We start from the raw sequence: 25719 nt of genomic DNA on the forward strand, positions 1-25719 counted from the left end.
CTGGCAGATTATTTCAGTTAGAACTAGAACTTTTTCATCAATACTATGGAATCATTGACTTAAAACAAGCTTGTTGAAAAGTTAACTTTTGTCTTATTTTAAGTGTACCAAAATATTTGCACTAAAATCTAGACAAAAATAATTAAGAGTTTGTGTTTTTGCAGTGTGCTTATTTGCAGAAGTTGTAAAATACCCAACAATTGTGCTGAAGTAAGAGTAGACCTACTTCAACATATTTTTTCTCAAGTAAAGGTAAAAACTAGTCTTCGAAGAAATTACCCAAGTAAGAGTAAAAAAGTATTTGGTTAATAATCTGATCAAATTATCAATCATTTAATATTTAAAAAGTACATAATGAGACGGACCAATATGTAAAGTTAAGTGGAGTTTTTTTTAAATATGAAGATGAAAATAATTAATATAAGTAACAAAAAAATAACAAAATCAGCCAAAATAAAATGTATCCAAATCAGTTTCATTCAATAAAAAAACTTCAGGTGTGTGAATTTTTGGTTAAAACATGTTTGTTTTTCATCCATTGAAATTTTACACAAGTAAGAGTAGAAATACTTCCAAATAAAATTACTCAAGTAAAAATTAAAAGTAAAAATTAAAAGTACAGCGTAGTAAAACTACTCCTAAAAGTAAATTTGTCAAAAAAGTTACTCCAGTAAATGTAATTGAGTAAATGTAACTTGTTTACTACCAAATTCTGTTACTTCTAAGATGGTTGTTGCATAAAAAAATCATCTTATTGTTGAAGAAGTTAGTTTTTTAGGTTTTGTTTTGTTTTAGCTGTTTGCAGTCCGCCCTGTAAAAACGGGGGTCAGTGTATCAGAAACAACGTCTGCTCCTGCCCAGAGGGCTACACTGGAAAAAGATGCCAAAAAAGTAAGTAATCAGTGTGTTTTTTTTTATTGAGTCTGTATTGCAACTTCAGTTTAGTGCAAAGGTCATCAAACTTTCTGCAATCTTTTGAAGACAGACGGTTGACCTACCTGTATAGCCGTAGCATCAGGAAAAGGGCTGCTAGCTTCTCTGCAGACCCCACACATCCTGGACACAAATAGTTTTACCTTCATGTTGGCGCAACAGAGCATTATTTGCAAAAACGAGCCGCTACAAAGGCTGTCTCTGATGCACAATCAGATTTTCACTATTTTTATATTTTCTCCCTATTTTTTAAAACCGCATTTTTGCAAAAATAAAAACCTTTATTTTTATTTCCCTTCTTATATATTTATTTTTAAGTCAAATTCCTTATTTTTGTGTAGAAACTTTGTAAATAAGATTGATTCTAATACAATTTTTCTTTGGACTTCTGCTGCTTTTGCACATACAGCAGCTGAACTAAGGAAACTTTAATAACCAGATAAATTAAGAAAATTTGATAATATTTTTCTTCTTTTGTCCTTCTGCACAATATGATGTTAAACGCAGGTCCAAATATTGGACAGAAAATTGGTTTAAAAATCAGATAAAGTTCCAAGAAAAGACTTTCTGAACAACTGAATAATTATCAGTCAGCAACATTTTAAATGATAACGGGATTATGTGGCTTCTTAGGAGTAAAGTAAGGAAGAATTTAAGGTTTTTTAAGAATTAAAAAATGTTTTTTGTTCCAGGTGTCTGTGAGCCGACGTGCATGAACGGAGGAAAGTGTGTCGGACCGAACACGTGCTCTTGTTCTTCAGGCTGGAGCGGGAAAAGATGCAACATGCGTGAGTTTTTTTCTAATCACAGATTATACAGAAGGAATAAAAAATAATCAAGAGATATTTGAGTTTATTCTGCAATAATTTATGAAAACAATGAACAAGAATCCTTTAAAAAGTCTAGATGTAATGATGAGTTTATTTTACTTCGACCCTGCAGAGAAGACAGAAAACAAGAGTCTATATCTCCCAAACCTTTTGGTGTGTAATGAATATAATCAAATGCTGATTATATTAATTAGACAACTAACTAACCAAAGTATCATTTCAATCTTATTTTGTACATCAAAAGTAACAATCATATTGTCAGGATTTGAAGATGTAATCATTTGTTTAAGAGGATAACGTCTCATTAGTACACAACAAAACTTTAAAATAAGGTTTAAAAAGCTCTGTTGAGGTACAGTTTCAGGTATAAATGCATCTATTTTATGATCTTGTATGACATCCATCCATCCATCCATCTTCCTCCGCTTATCCGAGGTCGGGTCGCGGGGGTAGCAGCTTCAGAAGGGAGGCCCAGACTTCCCTCTCCCCGGCCACTTCTTCCAGCTCTTCCGGGGGAATCCCGAGGCGTTCCCAGGCCAGCCGAGAGACATAGTCTCTCCAGCGTGTCCTGGGTCTTCCCCGGGGCCTCCTCCCGGTGGGACGTGCCCGGAACACCTCACCAGGGAGGCGTCCAGGAGGCATCCTGACCAGATGCCCAAGCCACCTCAACTGGCTCCTCTCGATGTGAAGGAGCAGCGGCTCTACTCTGAGTCCCTCCCGGATGACTGAGCTTCTCACCCTATCTCTAAGGGAGAGCCCAGCCACCCTACGGAGAAAACCCATTTCGGCCGCTTGTATCCGCGATCTCGTTCTTTCGGTCATGACCCAAAGCTCATGACCATAGATGAGGGTGGGAACGTAGATCGACCGGTAAATCGAGAGCTTCGTTTTTTGGCTCAGCTCTCTCTTCACCACGACGGACCGGTACAGCGCCTGCTTGACAGCAGACGCTGCGCCAATCCGCCTGTCGATCTCCCGCTCCCTTCTTCCCCCATTCGTGAACAAGATCCCGAGATACTTAAACTCCTCCACTTGGGGCAGGACACCCCCCCTGACCCGGAGAAGGCACTCTACCCTTTTCCGGCTCAGGACCATGGCCTCGGATTTGGAGGCACTGATCCCCATCCCGGCCGCTTCACACTCGGCTGCGAACCGCTCCAGCGAGAGCTGCAGATCACGATCCGATGAAGCCAAAAGGACCACATCGTCTGCGAAAAGCAGAGATGAGATCCTAAGGCCACCAAATCGGATCCCCTCAACACCTTGGCTGCGCCTAGAAATTCTGTCCATAAAAGTGATGAACAGAATCGGTGACAAAGGGCAGCCCTGGCGGAGTCCAACTCCCACCGGAAACGAGCCCGACTTACTGCCGGCAATGCGGACCAGACTCTGACACCGGTCATACAGGGACCTGACAGCCCGTATCAAAGGGCCCGGTACCCCATACTCCCGGAGAACCCCCCACAGGGCTCCCCGAGGGACACGGTCGAACGCCTTCTCCAAGTCCACAAAACACATGTAGACTGGTTGGGCGAACTCCCATGCACCCTCCAGGACCCTGCCGAGGGTGTAGAGCTGGTCCAGTGTTCCACGACCAGGACGGAAACCACACTGCTCTTCCTGAAACCGAGGTTCGACTATCCGACGGACCCTCCTCTCCAGGACCCCTGAATAGACCTTGCCAGGGAGGCTTAAGAGTGTGACCCCTCTATAATTGGAGCACACCCTCCGGTCCCCCTTTTTGAACAGGGGGACCACCACCCCAGTCTGCCAATCCAGGGGAACTGCCCCCGATGTCCATGCGATATTGCAGAGTCGCGTCAACCAACACAACCCTACAACATCCAGAGCCTTAAGGAACTCCGGGCGGATCTCATCCACCCCCGGGGCCTTGCCACCGAGGAGCTTTTTAACCACCTCGGCAACCTCGCCCCCAGAGATTGGAGAGCCCAACCCAGAGTCCCCAGGCTCCGCTTCCTCAGTGGAAGGCATGTTGGTGGGATTGAGGAGGTCTTCGAAGTACTCTGCCCACCGACCCACAACGTCCCGAGTAGAGGTCAGCAGCACACCATCCCCACTATAAACAGTGTTGGTGCTGCACCGCTTCCCCCCCCTGAGACGCCGGATGGTGGACCAGAATCGCCTCGAAGCCGTGCGGAAGTCTTTCTCCATGGCCTCTCCAAACTCCTCCCACGCCCGAGTTTTTGCCTCAGCAACCGCCCGAGCCGCATGCCGCTTCGCCCGCCGGTACCCATCAGCTGCTTCCGGAGTCCCACAGGCCAAAAAGGCCCGATAGGACTCCTTCTTCAGCCTGACGGCATCCCTCACCGAAGGTGTCCACCAACGGGTTCGAGGGTTGCCGCCGCGACAGGCACCGACAACCTTGCGGCCACAGCTCCGATTGGCCGCCTCGACAATGGAGGCACGGAACACGGTCCACTCAGACTCCATGTCCCCCACCTCCCCCGGGACGTGTTCGAAGTTTTGCCGGAGATGGGAGTTAAAGCTCCGTCTCACAGGGGATTCCGCCAGACGTTCCCAGCAGACCCTCACAACACGTTTGGGCCTGCCAGGTCTGACCGGCTTTCGCCCCCACCACCGGAGCCAACTCACCACCAGGTAGTGGTCAGTGGACAGCTCCGCACCTCTCTTCACCCGAGTGTCCAAGACATACGGCCGCAGATCCGATGAAACGATGACAAAGTCGATCATCGAACTGCGGCCTAGGGTGTCCTGGTGCCAAGTGCACATATGGACACCCTTATGCTTGAACATGGTGTTCGTTATGGACAATCCATGGCGAGCACAGAAGTCCAGCAACAGAACACCGCTCGAGTTCAGGTCGGGCGGGCCGTTCCTCCCAACCACGCCCCTCCAGGTCTCACTGTCGTTGCCCACGTGAGCGTTGAAGTCCCCCAGCAGAACAAGGGAGTCCCCAGGAGGAGCACTCTCCAGTACCCCCTCTAAGGACTCCAAAAAGGGTGGGTAATCTGAACTGTCGTTCGGCCCGTAAGCACAAACGACAGTCAGAACCCGTCCCCCCACCCGTAGGCGGAGGGATGCTACCCTCTCGTTCACCGGGGTGAACCCCAACGTACAGGCGCCGAGATGGGGAGCAACAAGTATGCCCACTCCTGCCCGACGTCTCTCTCCCTGGGCAACGCCAGAGTGGAAGTATGTCCAGCCCCTCTCAAGGAGACTGGTTCCAGAACCAGAGCCATGCGTCGAGGTGAGACCGACTATTTCTAGCCGGAACCTCTCGACCTCACGCACTAGCTCCGGCTCCTTCCCCACCAGAGAGGTGACATTCCACGTCCCAAGAGCCAGTTTCTGCAACCGAGGATCGGACCGCCAGGGTCCCCTCCCTTGGCCGCCACCCATCACACAGTGCACCCGACCCCTATGGCCCCTCCCACGGGTGGTGGGCCCATGGGAGGGGGGGCCCATGTTTCCTCTTCGGGCTGAGCCCGGCCGGGCTCCATGGGTAAAAGCCCGGCCACCAGACGCTCGCCATCGTGCCCCCCCTCCAGGCCTGGCTCCAGAGTGGGGCCCCGGTGACCCGCGTCCGGGCGAGGGAACACCAAGTCCAATGTTTTTACTCATCATTGGGGTCTTCAGGCTGCACTTTGTCTGGTCCCTCACCTAGGACCTGTCTGCCTTGGGTGACCCTACCAGGGGCATGAAGCCCTAGACAGCATAGCTCCTAGGATCATTGGGGCACTCAAACCCCTCCACCACGATAAGGTGGCAGCCCATGGAGGAGCATAATAACATAAAATGTAAAATCTGTGCGATGTGGAGACCCATCACATGAAGATTTACTTATTTTCATTAAATCGTTTATAAATCTTGTTTCAATGTTTTGTTTTAACTAATCTGTTATGGCACTTTGATGCACATCGTTGCGCAAATTTCTACTCCTACAATCTGTGCATCCCTAATATCAAACATTGTGTTTATAATGTGTAAATAAGTTCTGAGAGACTTGACTCTGTCTGTTTCCGTTGCAGCCGTTTGTTTACAGAAGTGTAAAAATGGCGGCGAGTGCGTGGGAGCGAACACGTGTCACTGTCCTGTCGGCTGGGAAGGGCTGCACTGTCAAACACGTGAGTCGATAAATCACACCGGCCCTCCCAGACGATACTGGAAAAAGATTTTACTTACTGCAAGTGGAATAAATTCATGTTTTCATCAACATTTTACACACAATAGAGGACTCAGGGTTGTTACATCTTCATCAGGAAATAAAGGTGCATTTTAAGTCAATAAACTTAAAATTTATGAAAGATTGCAAGTTCCACTGGCAGTTTGTTTCACTAATAATATAATAATATACCTTAATAACACATCTGGCACCTGTCTACCCAGGTTTTATGTATGGGTATTCTTTTTTCTGCTACTTTCTAATGCAGATATCTTAAAAAACTTAAAATAAGGTTTTATTTCTTGCTGAAAAGTTTGTTTGGTTTTATTTTAAATCAATAATTCCTTAAAATTAATGAAAAAGACGAGCTGAAAAGAGGACTGTAAAAGATTATAGCACTCTTTGTGAACAGATTTTCTTCATGTTTGTAAATAAAGAAAATTTGAATAAAAAATAATGAAAAAGTGCTGGTTCCACTTGTAGATTGTTTCACTAATAATATAATAATGTGATCTAATAAAAATCAGGCACCTCTCCATCCATGTCTTATGTTTGCTTTTTTATTCTTTAGGTTTTTTAAATGAAACATTCAGGAAAAGCTGTGAATACTTCCACACACACTGTTGTTTGTTTTTAAAAATGTCCAAACATTCTCCTTTTTTTATGATTTTGAGAAGATAAATAAATCCAATTAATTTTAACTGGAACATTTATTTTATTGTTACTTTTTATATATGTGAATTTGAATAAATTTCATCAGACTCACTTCTGCAGGAATATTTTTATTGACGGTGTGTTTCTGCTCAGCCTCCTGCAGGCGGCCGTGCCTCAACGGCGGGCGGTGCGTGCTGCCCGACTACTGCCACTGCCGGAGAGGCTTCAAAGGCCTCACCTGCGCCGTAAAGGTGAGGCGTGAGGTCACGATTCTTAAAAACTGAACTACTTTATGGTCTTAGAGGAGTTTACAGAAACACAGGAGAGGATTTTGTACCTTTTATATGTAATAAATGTTCTGTGTAAACCTGGTTTACAGAGTTTAAGAAAACTTCTTCTTCTTCACAGGCTTCACATGCATGAGAAGATGAAGAGAATTACTGCAAAAAGCATAAAACAACCAGATGTGTTTTAGTGTTTGAATGTATGATGGAGAACAAAATGTGCTCATTTGTGCACATTTCAGCTGAGGGAGATGATTTACTGCACTTGTGTTTTTGTCCCTGCATTTCACTACCTCAAGGCTAAATGTAAAATGTGTTGAATTCATTTAAAGTATTTTAAATATATACGACTCTGTAAGCAGTGGATGAACATGTCAAGAGTCAAGTTTTTGTATTTTAAAAACCAAAACCATGATAAAAAATATTTTTTCCCAGCATTTTCTTTAATGTTATTGTTATAACTTGTATAATCCAACAGAAAAACAAAACCTTACTTCAGTTTCTTCAAATTATAAATGTTTAATTGAAATGCATCATTCAGTTTTGTCAAACATCTTGATTTGAGAACATTTGTTCTTGCAAAGATTCTCCAGATTGTGACAAAAACGCCTCACCGCAAAACAGATTTTCTTGTTTTCCAGTTGAATTATAACAAAAATACATGTAACATTAAAGATTTATCAAGTTTTCATTTTATAAAATCACAACAGGAGCGTGTTATTGTTTAACTGTTCACAATTACATTTTAACTCATATTTATTTTACAAACATTAACTTTCATCATATATTTGATGGCAAAAATTAATTACAATTTCAGTTTTATGATTCTGTCATAAAAATAAATTATAGTCTGTTTTATCAAACTGATGTTTATTTTTTACATTAATATAAAAACACTTATATAATGTATTTATTTACATCTAACCCAGATATTATTGAAAGCCTATATAAACATTAATGTTTTGCAATTATGATGCAAATAAATTTACTTCTTTTGTCTGTTTTGTAAATAAATGTTTGACACAACATCATTTATTATTTATTGACAAATTATAGTATTTAAAAAAAACAAGCACAAGTACAAATGTTTCATTTATTTAAAAAGGTGATACATGTTATCCAGAACAATGTTTGAGCTACAAGAGAATAATCCTTATTTTGGAGTCTGGAAATGATTAGTGGGATTTTTTCCTCTCCTCGCAGCGAGGACCGGAGAAAGGCGGCCGACAGCGGCATTTGTTTGGAGAGATGCACTTCCCTCCGTTCAGGCAGGGCTGACTGCAGACTGCTGAACCCGACACAAAGGAAACAAAACCAAGACGTGTTAGCTTTTTCTGCGAAATCCCAACAGGCTGACTTCATAAACTGCAGCTGGACTCACAAAAAGGCAGAAAAACATAAAATCTGAGCAGAAAAGACGATAAAAAGGTAAAAGTGTTGGAACTCACCGTTGTGGCACGCTCCACCCAGCCATCCCTCTGGACAGCTGCAGATTCCTGGAGCCACACAGATGCCACCGTTCCTGCAGCCCTGGGGACAGATCGCTGTTTGGAGGACAAACCAAACAAATGCTCAAGGCTCAAGAAGGAAACCAGGAAACAAACTGAATATTTAATCAATCCATCCAAAGAGAACAAAATCCCACATCGGTTCATCCAGGATGCTGAGATGTTTTTATGTGAATGTTGCGTCCTAAAGTTAGGACGCAACATTTTTTTTTTTAATTCATAAATATACAAAGTTGCAAATCTTTCTAAAGTGGGCAGCATAATGTATTTTCCAGGCACATAGCGCCATGTTATAGCACAATCAAGTAACCATGTCAGGGACAGTTGTTATAAAAGTGATATATGTATCAAATATGACTTAAATGTAACTTTGTAACTTAATGCCTTGAAATTGGGTCACTGTCTCTTTAAGAAACTCCTGCTCTTTCTGAAACTCCGCCTTCAGGAAGTCATCACAACATGGCTCCTTTATTAACCTTTTAACAACACTTTTTACCAGCATTGTTATAAAAAGATCAACAGATGCGTAATTTCACCAGGTGTTTGCTAATTGCTGCAGGCTAGTCTGAAGGATTTGAGTGGGACAGTAAGAAAGCTAGAATATTTCTAAACGGCAGCTCAGAGGAGGAGCTGCATCGTTGAAGGCGGAGCTAAGTCCACGCAGGTGTTTAGCACAGCTGAATGGTTGCCGTGGCAATAAAATTATTTCTCAAACATTCATGAAGGAAAATCAAAGGTAGGTTTTTATGAAGGGATAATGTAACATGATGTGAAGCTCATTATTTGTATTTTTTATTTTACAGAATACTGCCCCTTTAATCTTCGTTTTTGCCATAAAATGGTCTTATGAGAAAGTTGAAATAGACCCTAAAAAACTTATTGTACTGCTTCATTCATGTGGAAAGAAGATGTAGAAGACTCAGTGCTATATGTTGCTGTATTTCCATCTTTTTTGACGTAATTGTGATCAATATATTTATTTTCTAAGGTCTTGTTCTTTGTGCAGATTTCAAACTGTATTGCATTCTGATAGTTTCCATTAGACACACCCAGACTTTGTTCACACTCTGTAAAAACCTTTTATAGCTTTCTTTAAGCTCTGAAGCAAATTCAAATTTAGCATTTTCAGATAACTAAAACTTTACTTCCAATAACATTTTCACCACCATCCTGTTTATAAATCAGTCCTAACAAAAGCAGTTCATGGATGGATGGATGTGTGAAAGTCTTGGAAAGACAGACAGAGCAGCTCCACACTGCAAAAACACAAAATATCACCAACGAATTCTGGTCTAGTTTTTAAGGCAAATATCTTAGGAAACTTGAAATAAGACAAAACTAACTCATAAGTAACTTTTCAGGAAGATATAGGAGCTTGTTTTAAGTAAAGTATTTGTTAATATTGGTGAAAATGACTAGTTTAACTGGCAAATTATTTCACTTATAACATTTCCTTTGTTATAAGTGAAATAATTTGCCAATACAACTAGACGTTTTTCATCAATATTAAGTAATTATTGATTTAAAATAATCCTATATCTTACTGTAGAGTTATTTATAAGCTAGTTTTGTCTTATTTCAAGTTTACTAAGATATTTGCCTTAGAAACTAGACCAAAATTCGTTGGTGATATTTTGTGTTTTTGCAGTGTATGTGGCACCTTTGACCTTTCTGTGATGGTCACATGACCAGATGCAGCCATTAAACTCACCATTCTGGCATTTTGATCCGCTCCAGCTGGACGGACAGATGCATTTGGCCTCTCCGTTGACGGCGTTGCATTCCCCTCCGTTCCAGCATCCGCCCGCACACGACACTGTGGAACGCCACATTTATTGATTAATATAACAAACTGATGGATCTATTGATTTATTTGTCGACCTTCTGACCTGTGTGACAGTATCTTCCTCCGTATCCAGGTTGGCACCTGCATTTCCCTGGACGCAGACAAGCTCCGCCATTTTTACATTTGGGGAAACAGTTTGCTGCAACAGAACCAATAATGTCTTATTAATCCTTTTCCAGTATCTCTACTCTGAATTTCAGACTTTCTAAAAGAATAATGAACACTGTAATTTAATTATACTAATCTATTATATGTTTTTGTACTAAATATGAACCCACTTTGTTAAAAATCCCCTTTTTCTTTGCTTTAAATGAGCCAGAATTGTGAAAATAGCAGCACACATGTAGCAACGTCGTTGAGAAACAAGCAAATAATAAATATTAAGAATCCTTCAATTGATCAACCACACAAAAAGTTTACCACCAGCTCTTTAAGAGTCAGCATATTGGTGAAAAACCATTATTTCCTGCCTTACAAACCTTTTTTCATTGGTAGTTCAATATAAATGAGCTCATACACTGCAAAAACACAAAATCTTACCAAGTAATTTTGGTTCATTTTCCACTGAAAATATCCTAGTTCACTTGAAATAAGGCAAAACTAACTTACAAGTAATTTTTCAGCAAGAAAAGTCAATAATTGTTTAATATTATTATGAAAAGATACAGTTCCATTGTCAGATTATATTTTCTCTTATAATAAGTGAAATAAACTACAGGTGGAATTAGAACTTTTTCACCAATATTAAGGAATTATTTACTTTAGACAAGCTGCTATCTCTTAATTAAAAGTCAGTTTGGTCTTATTGTAGGCATACTATGAATACTTGGTAAGATTTTGTGTTTTGTCAGTGTATGACAGTGTGGTGTGCATTCAATAAAACCATTTTAGTTTACTTTAAAACCCCAAAATACAATCAAGTGCAAACAATTAGACAAAGGTGGATAGAGTACCCAAAAATTGTACTCAAGTAAAAGTAGAAATACTTCAAGGAAAAAGTAGCCACCCAAGAAATTACTAGAGTGAGAGTAAAAAAGTATTTGGTAAAAAGTCTACTCAAGTAACTGATCAAATTATCATTTAATATTTAAAAAATAAATAATCAGACAGGCTGAAATATAAAGTTAAGAGGAAATGTTGGTATTTTAAGGATGAAAATGACAATAATTCATATAAGTAACAAAATTAGGCAAATTTATTTTTTCTCCAAATCAGTTTCAGTTTCAATAAAAAAAAAGCAAAACCGCAGGTGTGTGTTTGTGTCAGGTGAATTTCTGGTTAAAACATGTTTGTTTTTCATTCAGTGGGTAGAAAATCCAGAAATGTTACTCAAGTAAGAGTAAAAATACTTCATAATGAAATTACTCAAGTAAAAGTAAAAAGTGCAGCATATTAAAAATACTCCTAAAAGTACATTCTTTCCAAAAAAATAAAAAAAATATTTACTCAAGTAACTGTAACTGAGTAAATGTAACTAGTTACCACCGAACTCTGCAATTATGTGAAGTTACCAAATTAGAGTCAACCAGTTTAATTTTAAACGCACCATTAATGGCGGAAATGCAAACTATTAATTGGCTCTAATCTGAAATAAATAAACTATTATTATCAAACAGTTAAAGTACCTGGAGGAATTAAAGTGTCGTGTTTTCCTAGATACTGAAACTTTACCAACAGCCGAACTGTTCTTCCAACATGTCGGAACCAAAGTTAGCATCGTCAGGTCCTCACCGTACTGGCACGTCTCTCCTTCGTAGCCCTTGGAGCAATGGCAGGTGTTGTTTCGGATGCAGACTCCTCCGTGTTTGCACGGCGGGTCGCACTTCGCCTGGAGGTCGAAGACGAACCCGACCGCGACCCCGCGCGGCGCGTCCGAACCTCCGGAGCAAACACCGACAGCGGCGAGCAAGAAGATGGCGAGAGGAACGGCTGGTTTATGGACAAAACGGCTCATGGTTGGCGTTTATTCCGTTTTGTTTGGCGGCTGGAAAGGAAGAAACGGAGCGGGTTTGCTCCAGTTTCCACACCGAGGCTCCAGTTGGAGCGGGGCCGAAGGAGGATGAGCCCTGGGCGGGGAGAGCGCCGCCTTCCGGGGGGTTGGCCGACCGGAGCTGGAGGTAAGATTAGAGGAAACTTTACATGGGATTAGAGCATTGAATATCGGAAAAAAACTCACATTTTTTCTTGAAAATACAATATCTGACTTTGAAAACTCAAAAAATGTGTAGGAGTAAATTTCTGCCAAAAACTCAGCTCCAAAAGTTTAAAATTTGCAAGAAAGAAAATCAGAAACTTTGAGATTCAGCTCATAGATTTTCTAGAAAATAATCTTGGACATTTTCCAGTGGGAAAGTCAAAAATTTGTGAGAAAAAAACTTAGAAATGTAATCTCAGACATTTTCTAGAAAACAACTTTCTGGGTTTGAAAAGTCAACAATTTTCAACTTTTTAGGCAAATTGGAAACTTGCAAATAAAAAAAAATGATTTTTTTTATAAGCTGCAAAAGTCAAAACTTTTCTACAAAAAAGTCACAGATGTTGAGATTAATTTTTAAAAAATTTATAGGAAAAAATGTGGAAATTTCTGAGCTCTGAAAATTGAAAATTTGCACACAAAAAAAAGGTGAAATTTTAGATTAAGCAGACATTATCTTAGGGGGGTAAAGAATATTTCTGAGTTTGAAAAGTGGAAAATTTCCAACCTTTGCAATTTTTTTGTAAAATTAGGAAAATCTTGGAATTTTTTTAATTTGAAAGATTTTTTGCAGAAATTTTTTAAGATTAATCTAAATTTATTTTGGGGGTTTTTCTAGCAAATGTTCAAACTTTTCCAAAAAAAAAGCAATTTAGAAATTGCGATATTTCCGTTAACTCTCACGCTAATAAGTTCAAACAATAAGCATTTAAAAACATGTGCCGCCATCATTCTCCAATCATTTCCTGTTCTCGTCTTTGTTGTTTCCGCCAGTAGTAACAGTTTTGCGAAATACACTAACTTCCATTCGACTGAAAAAACACCTCATCGTAGCGCAAAAACTTTTTGTCAAAAAAAATGTTTTTTTCAAAATTGACATGTTTTCATAAATCTAATTTATTTTCGAAATTCCAATTTGAGTAATCAGATAGTCAATGTGGCTACTAAAGCCATAAGTTCAATTTCAACTCAGAACTCAGAGTTACGTATAGCTTGTTGGAATAATTAAATTTATCATCTGGGAAAATTTGAAAGCGTCTCATTAGTAACTTCAACTTGGAAATCCAAAATGGCTGCCACATGTATAGAACAGTGATAACTACAGAAACAGTACATTTGCACTTCTGATAATTAAGATAGTAGCACAAATACTTGTTTAAGATCTACTAATAAACATGTTTTTATAATGTTTGAATGCTCAAAAATATGTTGTTGATGGTTTTTATTGGATATTAATGGGAAGGAGTAGAAGATAAGCTTTAATGCTGCTGCTGCAGTAAATCTTCACCCTGGGAACAGAAAAAAATAAACATTTTCAGTTTAAAAACTTGCTAGTAGAGTGATATGATACCAAGTGATAAGATATCACATTTTATCTGATAAAATATGATAAAATATGATATTTTATCACTGATAAAATATATTTTATCACTTGGTTGGATTAGCCCTCAAATAAACTTTATCTGAAGTTCCACCCGCATCCGAAGCGGGTGGAACTTCAAATTCAGAGTTGCTAGTTTCAGACAAAAGGCACCTGTGTGGATTTCCAATAAAACATGACTGAAAGAGCACATGTGGAAAAGCCATTTCCTTTCAGCTTGTTAAAGAAAAACGCTGGACATATAGATGAACTATGGAGGAAGGTTTGCTTTAACGACAATAACAGACGTGAGAGAGGATGTAGCCGTCTGCTCCGGAAGCCACTTTGGCTCGTTAGGTACAAACTCTGGAAAGTTTTATCACGTTTAAATGGATCCTGGAGGAAGGGATTTTTCTGTTTGTATAGTTTTTGTGTTGCTGTTGCTGAGGAATAAGCTTTATTGGGAAAATAATTTATATAAACAAACTTAATGTATCTTTAAAACTTCACCACATGGAGGAAACAAGTAATCAAAATGCAACATAATGCAGAATAAAAGACTTATTTTACCCTAAAAAGTGTATAATTTCTCTCTGTATATTTAGTTTGACACATTTACTCTGGTGTTGCTTTGGGTCTGACCACTGACAGGCAGACAGCAGGCAAACTGGGGTTCTGATGGTTTTAGCAGATGTGAGCATACCAAGACCCACTGGAGGATTTGTTTTTAGAAAGCTAAAGAAGCCTGAGTGGATTAATACACTGGCACAGAATATAAACAGTAGGCTGAAAACATTAAAATAGTGTTCAGACATGGACTTGATGTATTTAACATTAAATACAAAATCCTCCCACAATGTAACCGATCTGTACAATATGACGGTAGTGCCACTGAAGATAAAAAAATTCTGCCAAAAAAAAAAAATCTCAGAAATGTTCAGATTAGTCCCGGAAATTGTCTATAAAAAACGAGGACATTTCTGAGTTAGAAAAGTTGAAAATTAGCTGAAAAAGAAAACTAATTGAGATTCATTTCAGATTTTTTGTCTAGAAAAATCAAGAATATTTCCCAGTCTGAAAGGTAGGAAAAATGTTTGCGATTAACCTCAGAAATTGTATACAGAAAGGAAATTTATCAAGCTTGATTTGAAAATTTGAGTTTCTAGTTGAAAATGTAACATTTTTGAAACAGAAATTTCTCAGTTTTTCTAGAAAATTTCTAAGATTACTCTAAAAACAAATTAGTTTTTTGTAGCAAATTTGTCACTTTTCAAGCTCAGAAATTTCCTTGCAATTATTTCTATAGTATTTATGACATTTTGCAGAATATTTTCAATCTACAATGACCCCAATACCCTGTCATAGTACATTTACTGGTCCAGACATTTTTCAGTAAGAATATTTTTGATGCACCATTGGTCGTTTAGCTGCTGTTCTTTCACTATCCTGCAGATAAAAACCACTTTAGACTAGAAAAGTATTTCACTTCACTTCTTTATCTCCATACTGAACCATTTGTCTGCTCAGATTTTATCCAGGATAAAATCATTTTTGTAAGTCTAGTCATACATATATACATGAGTTTTAAAAGGCCTTATTGCAAGGTTTTTTTGGCAATTTGTACAGTATTAATGCAAATGTCAAGTTTTGAATGTACTGTGTCAAATTCACCTCTGTTATATGAACACTTATCAAGATGTGTAAACATTTCATTTTACTGTAGAAACAGAAATGCCATAGTTTAAATAAATGGCTAAATCTGGCACTTTTACAGGATTCAATATTCACTAACGTGAATCCCTTTCTTTAATAAAGCAACATGGACTTGGCGCCACCCAGTGGCAACAAGGAAAACCAACAGTTTCCCCAATAGAAACACAGAAACTTACAGAATTGACTTATAATTTTATTTTCCACTTCATGCATCAAAAGCCACAAAAAACAAACTGCTGATGTTAAAAACTATGCACATCTATACTGTTATGATAATAACGACAGCGCTTAGAGTGTAAAAATGGTGGGAAAAGTCACATTAAGGTTTCAACATTAACCAACCCGGATTATTACTAATCAAGTTAGATGGAAAAACTTAGTTTAGTTGGAAAAACTAATAGTCTCGGAACACATTAAATGGATTAAAATAAAATAAAAAGGGAAGCAACAAACAGGAGGTGAACTCATGATTGAGTATTAAAAGTTAGACAGTGCAGAGTGGATAAAAAAAAGAAAAGCAAACTGTACAAAGCTCCCGTTCAGTTGGAATAAAGTTGATTGAAGTTACATTTTTATTAAAACAACCCAGAAACAGAGTACATTTGCACATTCCTGTATTTTTAGCCTTTTGTACTGTGCTGATTTGGATCAAAACAACAACATTTTCCCTTTTACACACAATTTTTCTTCTTTTTAATCACTAAATAAAATCAGTTTACTTTAAAACTTTTCACATTTGCCTTTAATTGTGGTTGATGATAATAGAAAGAAAAGAATAAGTGACATGAGATAGCTGTTAATATTGCACTAATTTACATCAAAGTACCATAAATGAAATAAAATAATAAAAATAAAGGTTATGTATGGGTAGAAATGTAGTTCAGTGGTTTTCTGTCTCAGCTTACCGACAGAGGAAAGAGGTTTGTAACAATCCAACTTCCACTAAAACGCTCTAAAGTGCATCAAATCTATTGCTTTCCAACAGATTTAACATGGAGGAACACTGCAAAAACAAAATATTACCCCGTACTTTTGGTCTAAATTCTAGTGCAAATATCTTAGCTCACTTAAAATAAGACAAAACTAACTTACAAGTAACTTTTCAGGAAGATATGGGAGCTTACTTCAAGTAAATAAGCCCTTAATATTGATGATTATTTTACTTTAAAGTGAAATAACCTGCTAGTGGAACTAACACTGGGTTGCTAGGCAACGGGCTGAGCTAGGCTCTGGTTGCTAGGTAACGGCACAGTAAGAAGGAATTATTGACTTTAAAAAAAGCTCCTATATCTTTCTGAAAAGTTACTTGTAAGCTAATTTTGTCTACCAAGATATTTGTATTGGAAACTAGAGCAGCAATACTTGGTCATGTTTTGTGTTGTTGCAGTGAGGAACACTGCAGTCTAAAAGGGGTTCAATTTCAAAGCACAAAATACAGTGGAGGAGGTCAGCGTTTTAGGCCAGATGAGTATTTTAGGAGAAACTATCTTCACTGAGAAATGAGTTTACACGTGGAGTTTTGCTGATGGAGACTTTTTCCTTCCTACTGGTAGACCTGAACATGGCCGTGCATGGAGGTCGTGTTCCCGCCACAGTCCACGTACTGGTACATTTCCTGAGAGACCTGCTCCGCGTGACCGAAGTACGACGTCGTTACCGTGACCCTGAAACAAAAACAAAAAAGTGAGCGATTTATGCACAACTCCTCACTGACTGGTTTTCAAGTTTGGCCTCAATGCAGTGCTTTTTTAAAGTGGGCGGCCACTTTTATTTTTTTTCTTTATCAATTTTTATCATAATTTTTGTTTTTAAATTATTCAGTACATTTTTTATATATAATGTTTTTTTTCTAGTAGATTTCTGAGATCAATCTGAAAATTTCAGAATTTATTTTGTAGCAAATTTTCAACTGTTCAAATTCAGAAATTTACAAAAAAATCTTTCCTCAAAAAATTCTGGAATTAATCTAAACGTTTCTGAACTTTTGACTTCAAATTAAGAAATGTAGAATTTTTTTTATTCCTGAAATTAATCTCAAAATTTCAGATTTAAAAATATATATATATATATTTAGCAATTTTTTTAACTATTCAACTCAGAAATTCCCCCAAAAAATGTAGGAATTTTTTCTTTAGATTAATTTCAAAATTTCTGAGTTTTGTGGTAGAAATTTACTCCTCTTTGTTGTATCTAAAATGGCTCTAATATACCATCATAGTTTAGTGATATAAAAAATCATACTTCTTTATGTGACTGGTGTTCTAAAGAAGCCGATAAAGTAGATATGTTTTCCAAGAGCAGTATTTATGTTTGTGGGCCTATGAATACTGTGTCATGCAATCACTTAAAAAAATATATCATCATCATAAAAGTGCTACAAAATATTGTGATAAATTCTAATTCCATATCTCTCACATCTAAATACAGTAGTTTTTCTTGAAGGATGTATAGATCCATTTTTTGCCCTTGTTAACGCCATAAAAATCACATTTAAAGACGGATAAATGAAATGTTTCAAGGTTTAGCTGCAAATCTAATGAAAAGCAGCCGGAGACGTTCTGGATTTCTCTGCTTCTGCACTTCAGTGTGATCATATTAAGATAGAGACCTGCTGCATGACTGAGCAAATAAAATTAGGTGAGCTAATTAAGCTCTGGAGAAATGTTTGCTTTGATAAAGATGATGAATGGAGGAGGAAGCAGAAGTCTTGGGCTGCTTCGGCTCCAGGCGGTTCTTCAACATGTGTGGGTGCAACAATGTGAGGGTGGAGCAGGAAAATACTCAGAACTAATGAGGCTCAAAGAAATACCTCACTGTTACAAGAACTTCAAATTAAAGCCATACTTACTGCATCATGACCACTATGTTGTGGACTTTAATAGTTGGTAAGGTGCAGTAATCACTAAAGGACAGAAAAAACAACTTAGTATGAAACATATAAAGAATTTACTAATATTTAAGATAACCCGGATACTCACAACATGTAGCTCATCTCATCAGCGATGGTTGTGGGAACGGTGTAATCAAGCTGCAAAATACACAAGACATTTAGAGAACTCAGCACAATTAAACACATCAATAACTTCACAAGCTTGACTAAACATGTAAAAAACATTCATTTGTCCAGTTAGGAGTAAAACAGTCAATCAAAAATAAATAATGAAGAAACTGAAACTGGCAAAAGCAATGTAAAAATAAACTTCAACAAACTGTCTTTTAAATGACTCAGAAAGTGCAATTAGGAATCCTCAATATGATGCAAAATAAACAATAAAGCATCAATCCTCAATATGATGCAAAATAAACAATAAAGCATTACATCGCTCAGACCGGTAAGCATAGAATTAGACTGAATAGATCTGCTCTAATGGATTGTCACGATACCTGAAGTAGTAACTTGTTAAATATCAGAACCAATACAAACATTAACATCATATTGGTGCATCTCAAATTTTGTGAGCAGAATCCTTTGAGATGCTTTAAAAATTAGTTTAAGAACTTTTCAGACTCGGCCTACACTGCAAAAACACAACATCTCACCAAGTACTTTGGTCCACTTTCTAGCGGAAATATCTCAGTACACTTGAAATAAAACAAAAACTTAAAAGCAACTTTTCAGAGAGATACAGGAGCTTTTTCCAAGTACATAATTCCATGACATTGATGAAAAAGGGCTAGCTTCATTGGCAGATTATTTCACTTGCAAAGATATTTTTCCCATTTTATAAGTCAATTTATCCGTCAATGGAACCAGAACTTTTTCATCATTATACATTTGATTGGATTTTCTTCACTGTAGTTGCTTCAGATTAAAGCAGGTGACTGCTACTCCATCTTTTAAACGCTGTTTCCATTGACCCGTGTAGTTATTGGTGTTGGGCCTACCTGCCGTTCATCCAGAGGCATGATCACCGTCGTGTTGTTGAATTTGGTTTTCCCAATCACCGTCTTGGAGAACTGCACCTGTGCCGTTATGTTGGTCACAGATATGGCGTAGTAGTTGTTATTAGTGATGTTCAGAGTGTTCTGTTGGGAAGAGATTCAAGTGGAAATAAAATTATTCTCACACAAAAGTCGTACAAACATTTAAAAAGCCAACTTTGGTTGGTGGAATTTGTCACAGAGTATCACCAGGCTATTTGGACATTTTAATCTAATGTGGTGAGCATTTTGAGCACAGGAAACCAAAGGTTTCCCCCAGAAAACCTGGTGAGCCTGGCGGTTGGGCGGCTCGCCACAGTCATTCATCCTGTGGCCCGTCATGTTTTTGAGTTAAAATTTGGCAGGAAATTTGAAAATAACAGTTGATAATTATTTGTTATTAAAAAATTGGAAGGTTAATACCTCATTGCCAATTATAAAGTCTTAAAAAAATGCAAACATTAAAAAAAAAAAAAAAAGAGCAGTGCTTAGCCCGATGGGAACACAAGTAAAGCCTGGTTCATGGAAATGTTAAAAATGACAAAAATAAATGAAGTTAATTCTTACTGTAATGGTGAGATAGACAATTCGCTGCTCCTGATTATAGGAAACGTAGGCAGATTTGACTCCAACGTACGTGACATCGATGGAGCGCGGGAAGAGGAAGAAAACAGCGAGGCCGGACAGCAGGAGGCAGAGAGCCACAGATATGGTGACGTAAAGCTTCCTGGGGGAGAAAAGAAACAAGTAGTGAGAACCTGAAACCAGCTGATGGTTTCGCACCACTTCCTACTCTGGCTGCTGAGCGCGTTTCATTTCATCAGACGGAAAACTACAACAGCTAATCCATAAAATGGGGTCAGAGTGCAGACTTACGTCCTGCTTGGCCGCAGCCTTTGGTCACTGTATGGAATCAGAGCCACAAGTTGATTCTCCTGACCTGTTGGAAAAACAAAACAGCTAAGTGTCCTGCAGCAGACCGAGTAAGGAACAAGATAACAGCATTTTACAGTAAACAGAACTTAATGCTAAATGTTTCAGTGTTTTTAATTCACCAGTCTGATATTAATATCTGCATTGGCCCCGGTATTTAAAAAAAATTCTAAATATCTGTGATAATGTGCCAATCTATCACAACAGCTCTATTCTTTCTACATTTATGCTCTGAGTGACATCACTCTTTTTTACATTATATTTAGAATAGGGCTGCCACTATAGCAAATTTTGCTGGACGATAAATTGCCCCTGTAATTATTGTGATAAATGATAATATTTGTTTTGAGACTAAATTCTCAATTTTTGTATTTTTTATACAGTTTTGGTTTAATTACTGCCATAATTGTTCTTTTAGCAAAAAGGTCCTTTTTCTGTATAGTCCAGTTAACAATTTATCAATTACTAAATTAGTCGATGATTAATTCAATAATCGATTAATCACGATTAATCATTTCACCCCTAATTGCAAATGTATATATTTTTGTGCAGTTTTGGCTTAATTACTGCTCTGGGAAAGTAGTTTTTCAGCAAATTGCCTTATTTGAGTCTTTATGCTCCAGTTAATGATTAATATGATTAATTTGCTTTGAACCATAGTGAATGAAACGGTCAACATTTTGATGTGTAATGATGGCACTTGACAAAATGCAATGTTTACTGGTTTGTATTGTTATGATGTAAAGCACTTTGAACTGCCTGTATGCTCAAATGTGCTATCCAAATAAACTTGTCTGACAGATTAAATTAATGATTAATTCAAAAATCAATTAATCACAATTAATCGTTTTTGCCCAAAACACAACATGTAAATCTTAGCTTGCATCCCAGATGTTTGACAATCTGAGATTCTCACTGCAGACACCAAAACTTTGCATTACATAATTACACAAAATCCACTTCAGCAGTTGCTGGTCAGGACCTTCTTGCTAAACAATCAAGCCTTGTATAAAATGAAGAGTTTACCTCGTGGGATTCTGCCAGTACCCTGGCATGTCGGGCACGTGACGCTGTCCCGTCCAGTGAACTCCACGTACGGGAACTGAGACACGTCTCCATGCTTCCCATCGTCCTCCGTTTGACCGTCTCTGAACTCGCCAGCAGCCGTCAGCGCGTCTTGACTCTCGTCTTTGTTTTTGGCCAAGTATGACTGTGGCTTGCCCATGGCTGCTGCTGCTGCTGAAAACAGAAAAGATAACAGAGCGAGAGGAAGTGAGACAGAAGAGCATGACGGTTGACTAACGTGCCAGGGAACCATTTGGATGTGAAATTGAAACTTGGACCGATTCCAGGAAATACTTCCCAGGAGAAGAAGCTGCAGCTGGTGCAAATGAAATGATGATTTGTGACACTAAACACTAAGCTTATTATTAAATCAAATATTTCTTGGATGTACTAGTACTTTTGTTATTTTGCTGCCAACTGCTTAATAGGCATAATTACTTCTTAATTAGCTTTAAAACTGCCCTTTGTCAATAGTAGGCTTTGTTGGTGGTACATATTTTCTCAACACTTACATTCCAGCTGGTTTCATCAATATGTTTTGGTTTCCAGCACAAAAACAAAAGTTTAACAGACAATTTCTTAGGTGAATTCATCACAGTGCAACAAAATTAACTCCTGAGTCAGAATCAGTTTGTTTTTACTGACAGTCTCATTAATGACAAAAAATGTTTCTGCTTCATTTGTTTTTTAACATATTCATACAATGATGGCAAGTCTGAAGCAGTATTTTCTAGTATTTCAATAACACGATTTGCATAATTAAATTTGAATGACGTCATAGTGAATAGAAGAGCCTACTCTTCTTTTTCCAGGACTTCCTTAAATGTAACCATAAATGTACAAAACAGCAGTTTCCACACCGTCAACATGCATTAGAGAAGAACAAAACTGGCTCTACCAGATTCAGGAGATGGAAAAAACCCAGAAAACCCATCCAGGTGTTGCTAATAAGATGCACTTCATTAACTGTTCAACAGCAAGTCCCAGCAAATTCACCTTGAAGTCATGTTGAACAAACTGAAGCTCAATTTCAGCCTCAGTTAGCATGTTAAATATTAAAGTTCATGACAGAATTGTTAGAAAAATACTAAAAAGCTGAAAAAAAAGTTGGAAAAAAAAAGCCCCTGTGTTTGGTTTAAAAAATTCAGGATCGGTATTTTTTGAAAATATGAGCTCATAATATAAATGTCTGGCTGTAATCCAGAGCATAATGTTTAGAGAAACATTATTTCTGATCTCCAAAAACACCTCAATCCAACTCTCAGGTGTTAAAGACGGGTAGCTGGGTCTTTATAAAAACTAATATCTAATATGAAACGGGCCTGGCTGTATGCAATCAAATCTGAATTTCCCTCCAGTCCTCAAAGCTTGTTGTCTTGACCAACACATTTATTTTTATTATACAAATAATATGCCTTAGACCCATTTTCTTGTAAAGTTTCTCTAGATGTCATTTGTTGTGAATGAGAACAACATAAACAGTTCAATTCAATCATTTTAAATGTAAAGTTTTGTAAACGGCACTTTTCTAACCCGACATGCACATTTGCAAGCTTTTATTTATAAATTAATTTATATTAGAATCATATTTTGCTTTATTAGGAAAGTATGTGCAAACAATCAATAATAAAAATATTTAGAATATAACTGAAGTAAAAAATGCCAATTTTTTGTGATACAAAGAAGGAAGACAAGGTTCAATTTGTGCAAAATTTGTATAATTTGGGCATTAATATGCCTTTTCCCCATTGTAATGTAATGTTTCTTTCTTGTTTTTCATCATTGTGTTAAATTTTTATCATGTAAAGCACTTTGAACTGCTGAAATGTTCTAATGAATATTTTGGCTTGGCCATGACAAAGCCCTGATCTTAATCCTGTAGAGAAGTTGTGGGCAGAAATGACTCGACTCGGTTACACCGGTTCTGTCAGGAGGAATGGGTCAGTACTCCAGGAGTTGAAGGGAAATCAACAAATTTGACCCAAGTCAAAGAGTTCAAAATACAACCTCTCATTCTGAAAACATGTAATATAAAAAACAAGTTATATTCAATAATTTAGAATATAACTCATTTTTCAGATTAAAACAGGCTTTTGAAAATAATGTTTATGCAGGTATTATGAACATACTTTTCATCAAGTTTTTTTATTGGTCTGATTTAATATTCTCATTTTAAATATTTTCAATATCTGTAAATGGAAAACCATCATAATTAACAGTAAACTTAAACCTATTTCAATATTCTAATATTTATTGAACGCTATTCTCTCCCTCTCTCTTATTTTTGAGTCATTAGCAAATAGAAATCATCTTTGTAAAACTGAGCCGAAATAAGAGAAAATTGGTCTGATTTAACTTCAAGGCTAAAAGGTGTGCAACTTTTTATTTCATGTATGTAAACTTTAGTTTTCAACTGTCAACAGTTAAAGCTGCAGGATGTAAATTTATAAAAATTATTTTTTTAAGTATTTGTTGAAATTGTCACTATGTTGTGAGAGTATGTTATAATGCAGAATCTGGGGGGAAAAAAATTCACACTGCCTCTTCTAGTGCCATTTAAAAACAACCAATCAGAGTCAGGAGGAGGGTCTTAGCGCTGTCAATAACCCCTCCTGTGGTGCTGCAGCTAGCACAGCCTACCAGGCTAGTTAACATGTCTGCCAACAACAGCGAATAAACAGTTTTCCTGAAGAAGTAAGTTGTTTCTTCACAATTAGCACATTAAGTAGCGAATACATTAAATTGATTGAGAACATTAAGACCCTCCTCCTGGCTCTGATTGGTTGGGATGACTCGATTGTGCTGCATTTCTTCAGACAGCTACATTTTTTCACAACATACTGGCATGATATGGTGCCAGTTTTAACAAATATGTAAAAAAATAAAAAAATAAAAATCTTTACAAAAGTTACATTCTGGAGCATTAGGAGGAGCAGTCTTTAAAAATTAAGTGGGCTAAAAAAATATGTTTTAAAATTAGCTTATGTTTTTATACAGAGCCAGTTTAAACATAAATTTACAAGGGAAAAGGAATATAAATAGTTCTAATTGCATCCACCATATCAACCTATTTTATTAAAACTTGTAAAATTCTGATGCAGTTTATGATTTCGGTGTGCCATTATTATTGGCCGCCCTTTACAAACTTTTCTAGAAGCACCTTTTGGTTATTTTTATGTGGAAAATCTGGCTGTAAAGCCACGGCTCCGTCCACTTAATAGTTTAATAGGTTTAAGCCTGTTGTCGTCTGCTGATTTTTAGGCTACACCAACCTTTGTCGACCTCATTAACTGAGAGCTTTAACTCATTTCAACCGGACATACATAATGATGAGCGATGAAAACAGGCTGTGGCGTGTCAGTTAAATGTTTGAATATTAAAACAAACCAGGCCTCCGCCATGCTGCCGCCGCTGGAGCTAACCAACAACACAACCTATCGACCAGCCGGTGAACAAAAAAATAGCTAGACTTCTTTTAATCTCAACACTAAACGCGATTGATATTTTATTTAGTTTATTCCTCCACATTTAGAAGACACTGAATATTCTTTGGGGGGCGTTAATAAGATGCTTAAAATTACATTTCACGACTAAAACGTTTGCTCGACGACGCATGTCGCGCGAGATCAGCCTCTAATCCAAACCGTTAAATCTAAATAAAAGAAAAACTGCACAGGTGGATTTTTCTTCAAACGTCTTACCTTTGATGGGTTTTATCCGAACGTGTCTCCCATCCGCTGCAAATGCTCGGCGTTTGTTGTGGTTCACGCAGCAGACCAGAATGAGGCCGGAAACGCCCCTCACCTCTCCTGATTGGTCAGATCACAGTATCAGAGCCTCTGATTGGTCGATATATGCAGCAGTAGTTTGGGGCAAATCATTTACTGAGAAAATTTCAGTAACACCTGCGGTGACCGCCACAAGCATGATGAGGAAGAGTATTGTTGACTTAGCAGTTTCACAATCCATTTTTAAATATTATTTAATGTATCAGCCTTATTTATTTATATAGCATTCAGTATTTTCATCTGGTATTTTTATTAACACATAAATACTAAACTTCTCTTAAAAATACATGGAAATGAATATAACTTTGTCCCAAAGTGTATTTGTGGTCTCTATCAGAGTTGTCTTCATTAACATGATGGTTTTGTAACACTATAGTTGCAACCAAATACTTAATGTATTAAAGACACAGGCATCAGGCTCATTTCTTTTTAGGCCATAATTCACAAAATATTTTTTATTTACTAAATGCCAAAACTAGAAGAGAAAGAGATGTTTATTTTTTGTTACTTTCTTCAAATTCAAAGGTTTGCTTTTCCCAGAAGTGG

At 37.7% G+C, this 25719-nt stretch overlaps 3 protein-coding genes across 8 annotated transcripts in view; 1 reads left to right on the top strand and 2 right to left on the bottom strand.

The window, feature by feature from the left end:
- vwde (von Willebrand factor D and EGF domains) overlaps positions 1–7497 on the top strand; it is a 32323-nt gene extending 24826 nt beyond the window's left edge. For 2 of the 4 annotated variants that reach the window (XM_028012934.1, XM_028012936.1), the window contains 5 exons: positions 796–891; positions 1626–1721; positions 5774–5869; positions 6715–6812; positions 6970–7497. In XM_028012934.1, the coding sequence (XP_027868735.1) occupies positions 796–891; positions 1626–1721; positions 5774–5869; positions 6715–6812; positions 6970–6984 (401 nt within the window). In that variant the 3' untranslated portion in view covers positions 6985–7497. Of the gene's footprint in view, positions 1–795; positions 896–1625; positions 1722–5773; positions 5870–6714; positions 6813–6969 lie in introns of those variants that run through there. The other 2 variants (XM_028012935.1, XR_003594932.1) reach the window with 2 other exon arrangements.
- Positions 7498–7871: 374 nt separating this feature from the next.
- On the bottom strand, positions 7872–12279 carry seraf (Schwann cell-specific EGF-like repeat autocrine factor). The gene is made up of 5 exons (XM_028012950.1): positions 11931–12279; positions 10243–10338; positions 10065–10169; positions 8294–8389; positions 7872–8133 (listed from the first exon to the last, which is right to left on the bottom strand). The coding sequence occupies exons 1-5, from the start codon at positions 12151–12153 to the stop codon at positions 8021–8023; spliced, it is 633 nt and encodes a 210-aa protein (XP_027868751.1). The 5' UTR covers positions 12154–12279; the 3' UTR covers positions 7872–8020.
- Positions 12280–15643: 3364 nt separating this feature from the next.
- Positions 15644–25239, bottom strand: LOC114142147 (transmembrane protein 106B-like). 3 transcript variants are annotated; one of them, XM_028013260.1, is made up of 8 exons: positions 25087–25239; positions 21347–21559; positions 20264–20327; positions 19955–20114; positions 19352–19492; positions 18445–18494; positions 18315–18368; positions 15644–17130 (listed from the first exon to the last, which is right to left on the bottom strand). In XM_028013260.1, exons 2-8 carry the CDS (start codon positions 21543–21545, stop codon positions 17010–17012), a joined length of 789 nt encoding a protein of 262 aa, XP_027869061.1. In that variant the 5' UTR covers positions 21546–21559; positions 25087–25239; the 3' UTR covers positions 15644–17009. The 3 variants fall into 3 exon arrangements, with proteins under 3 accessions (XP_027869061.1, XP_027869062.1, XP_027869063.1); XM_028013261.1 differs by having other exon boundaries at positions 21347–21556; positions 25087–25225; XM_028013262.1 differs by having other exon boundaries at positions 21347–21562; positions 25087–25191.
- Positions 25240–25719: the final 480 nt, after the last annotated feature.

The sequence above is a fragment of the Xiphophorus couchianus genome, chromosome 3 (assembly GCF_001444195.1).
Source record: "Xiphophorus couchianus chromosome 3, X_couchianus-1.0, whole genome shotgun sequence".
NCBI lineage: Eukaryota > Metazoa > Chordata > Actinopteri > Cyprinodontiformes > Poeciliidae > Xiphophorus > Xiphophorus couchianus.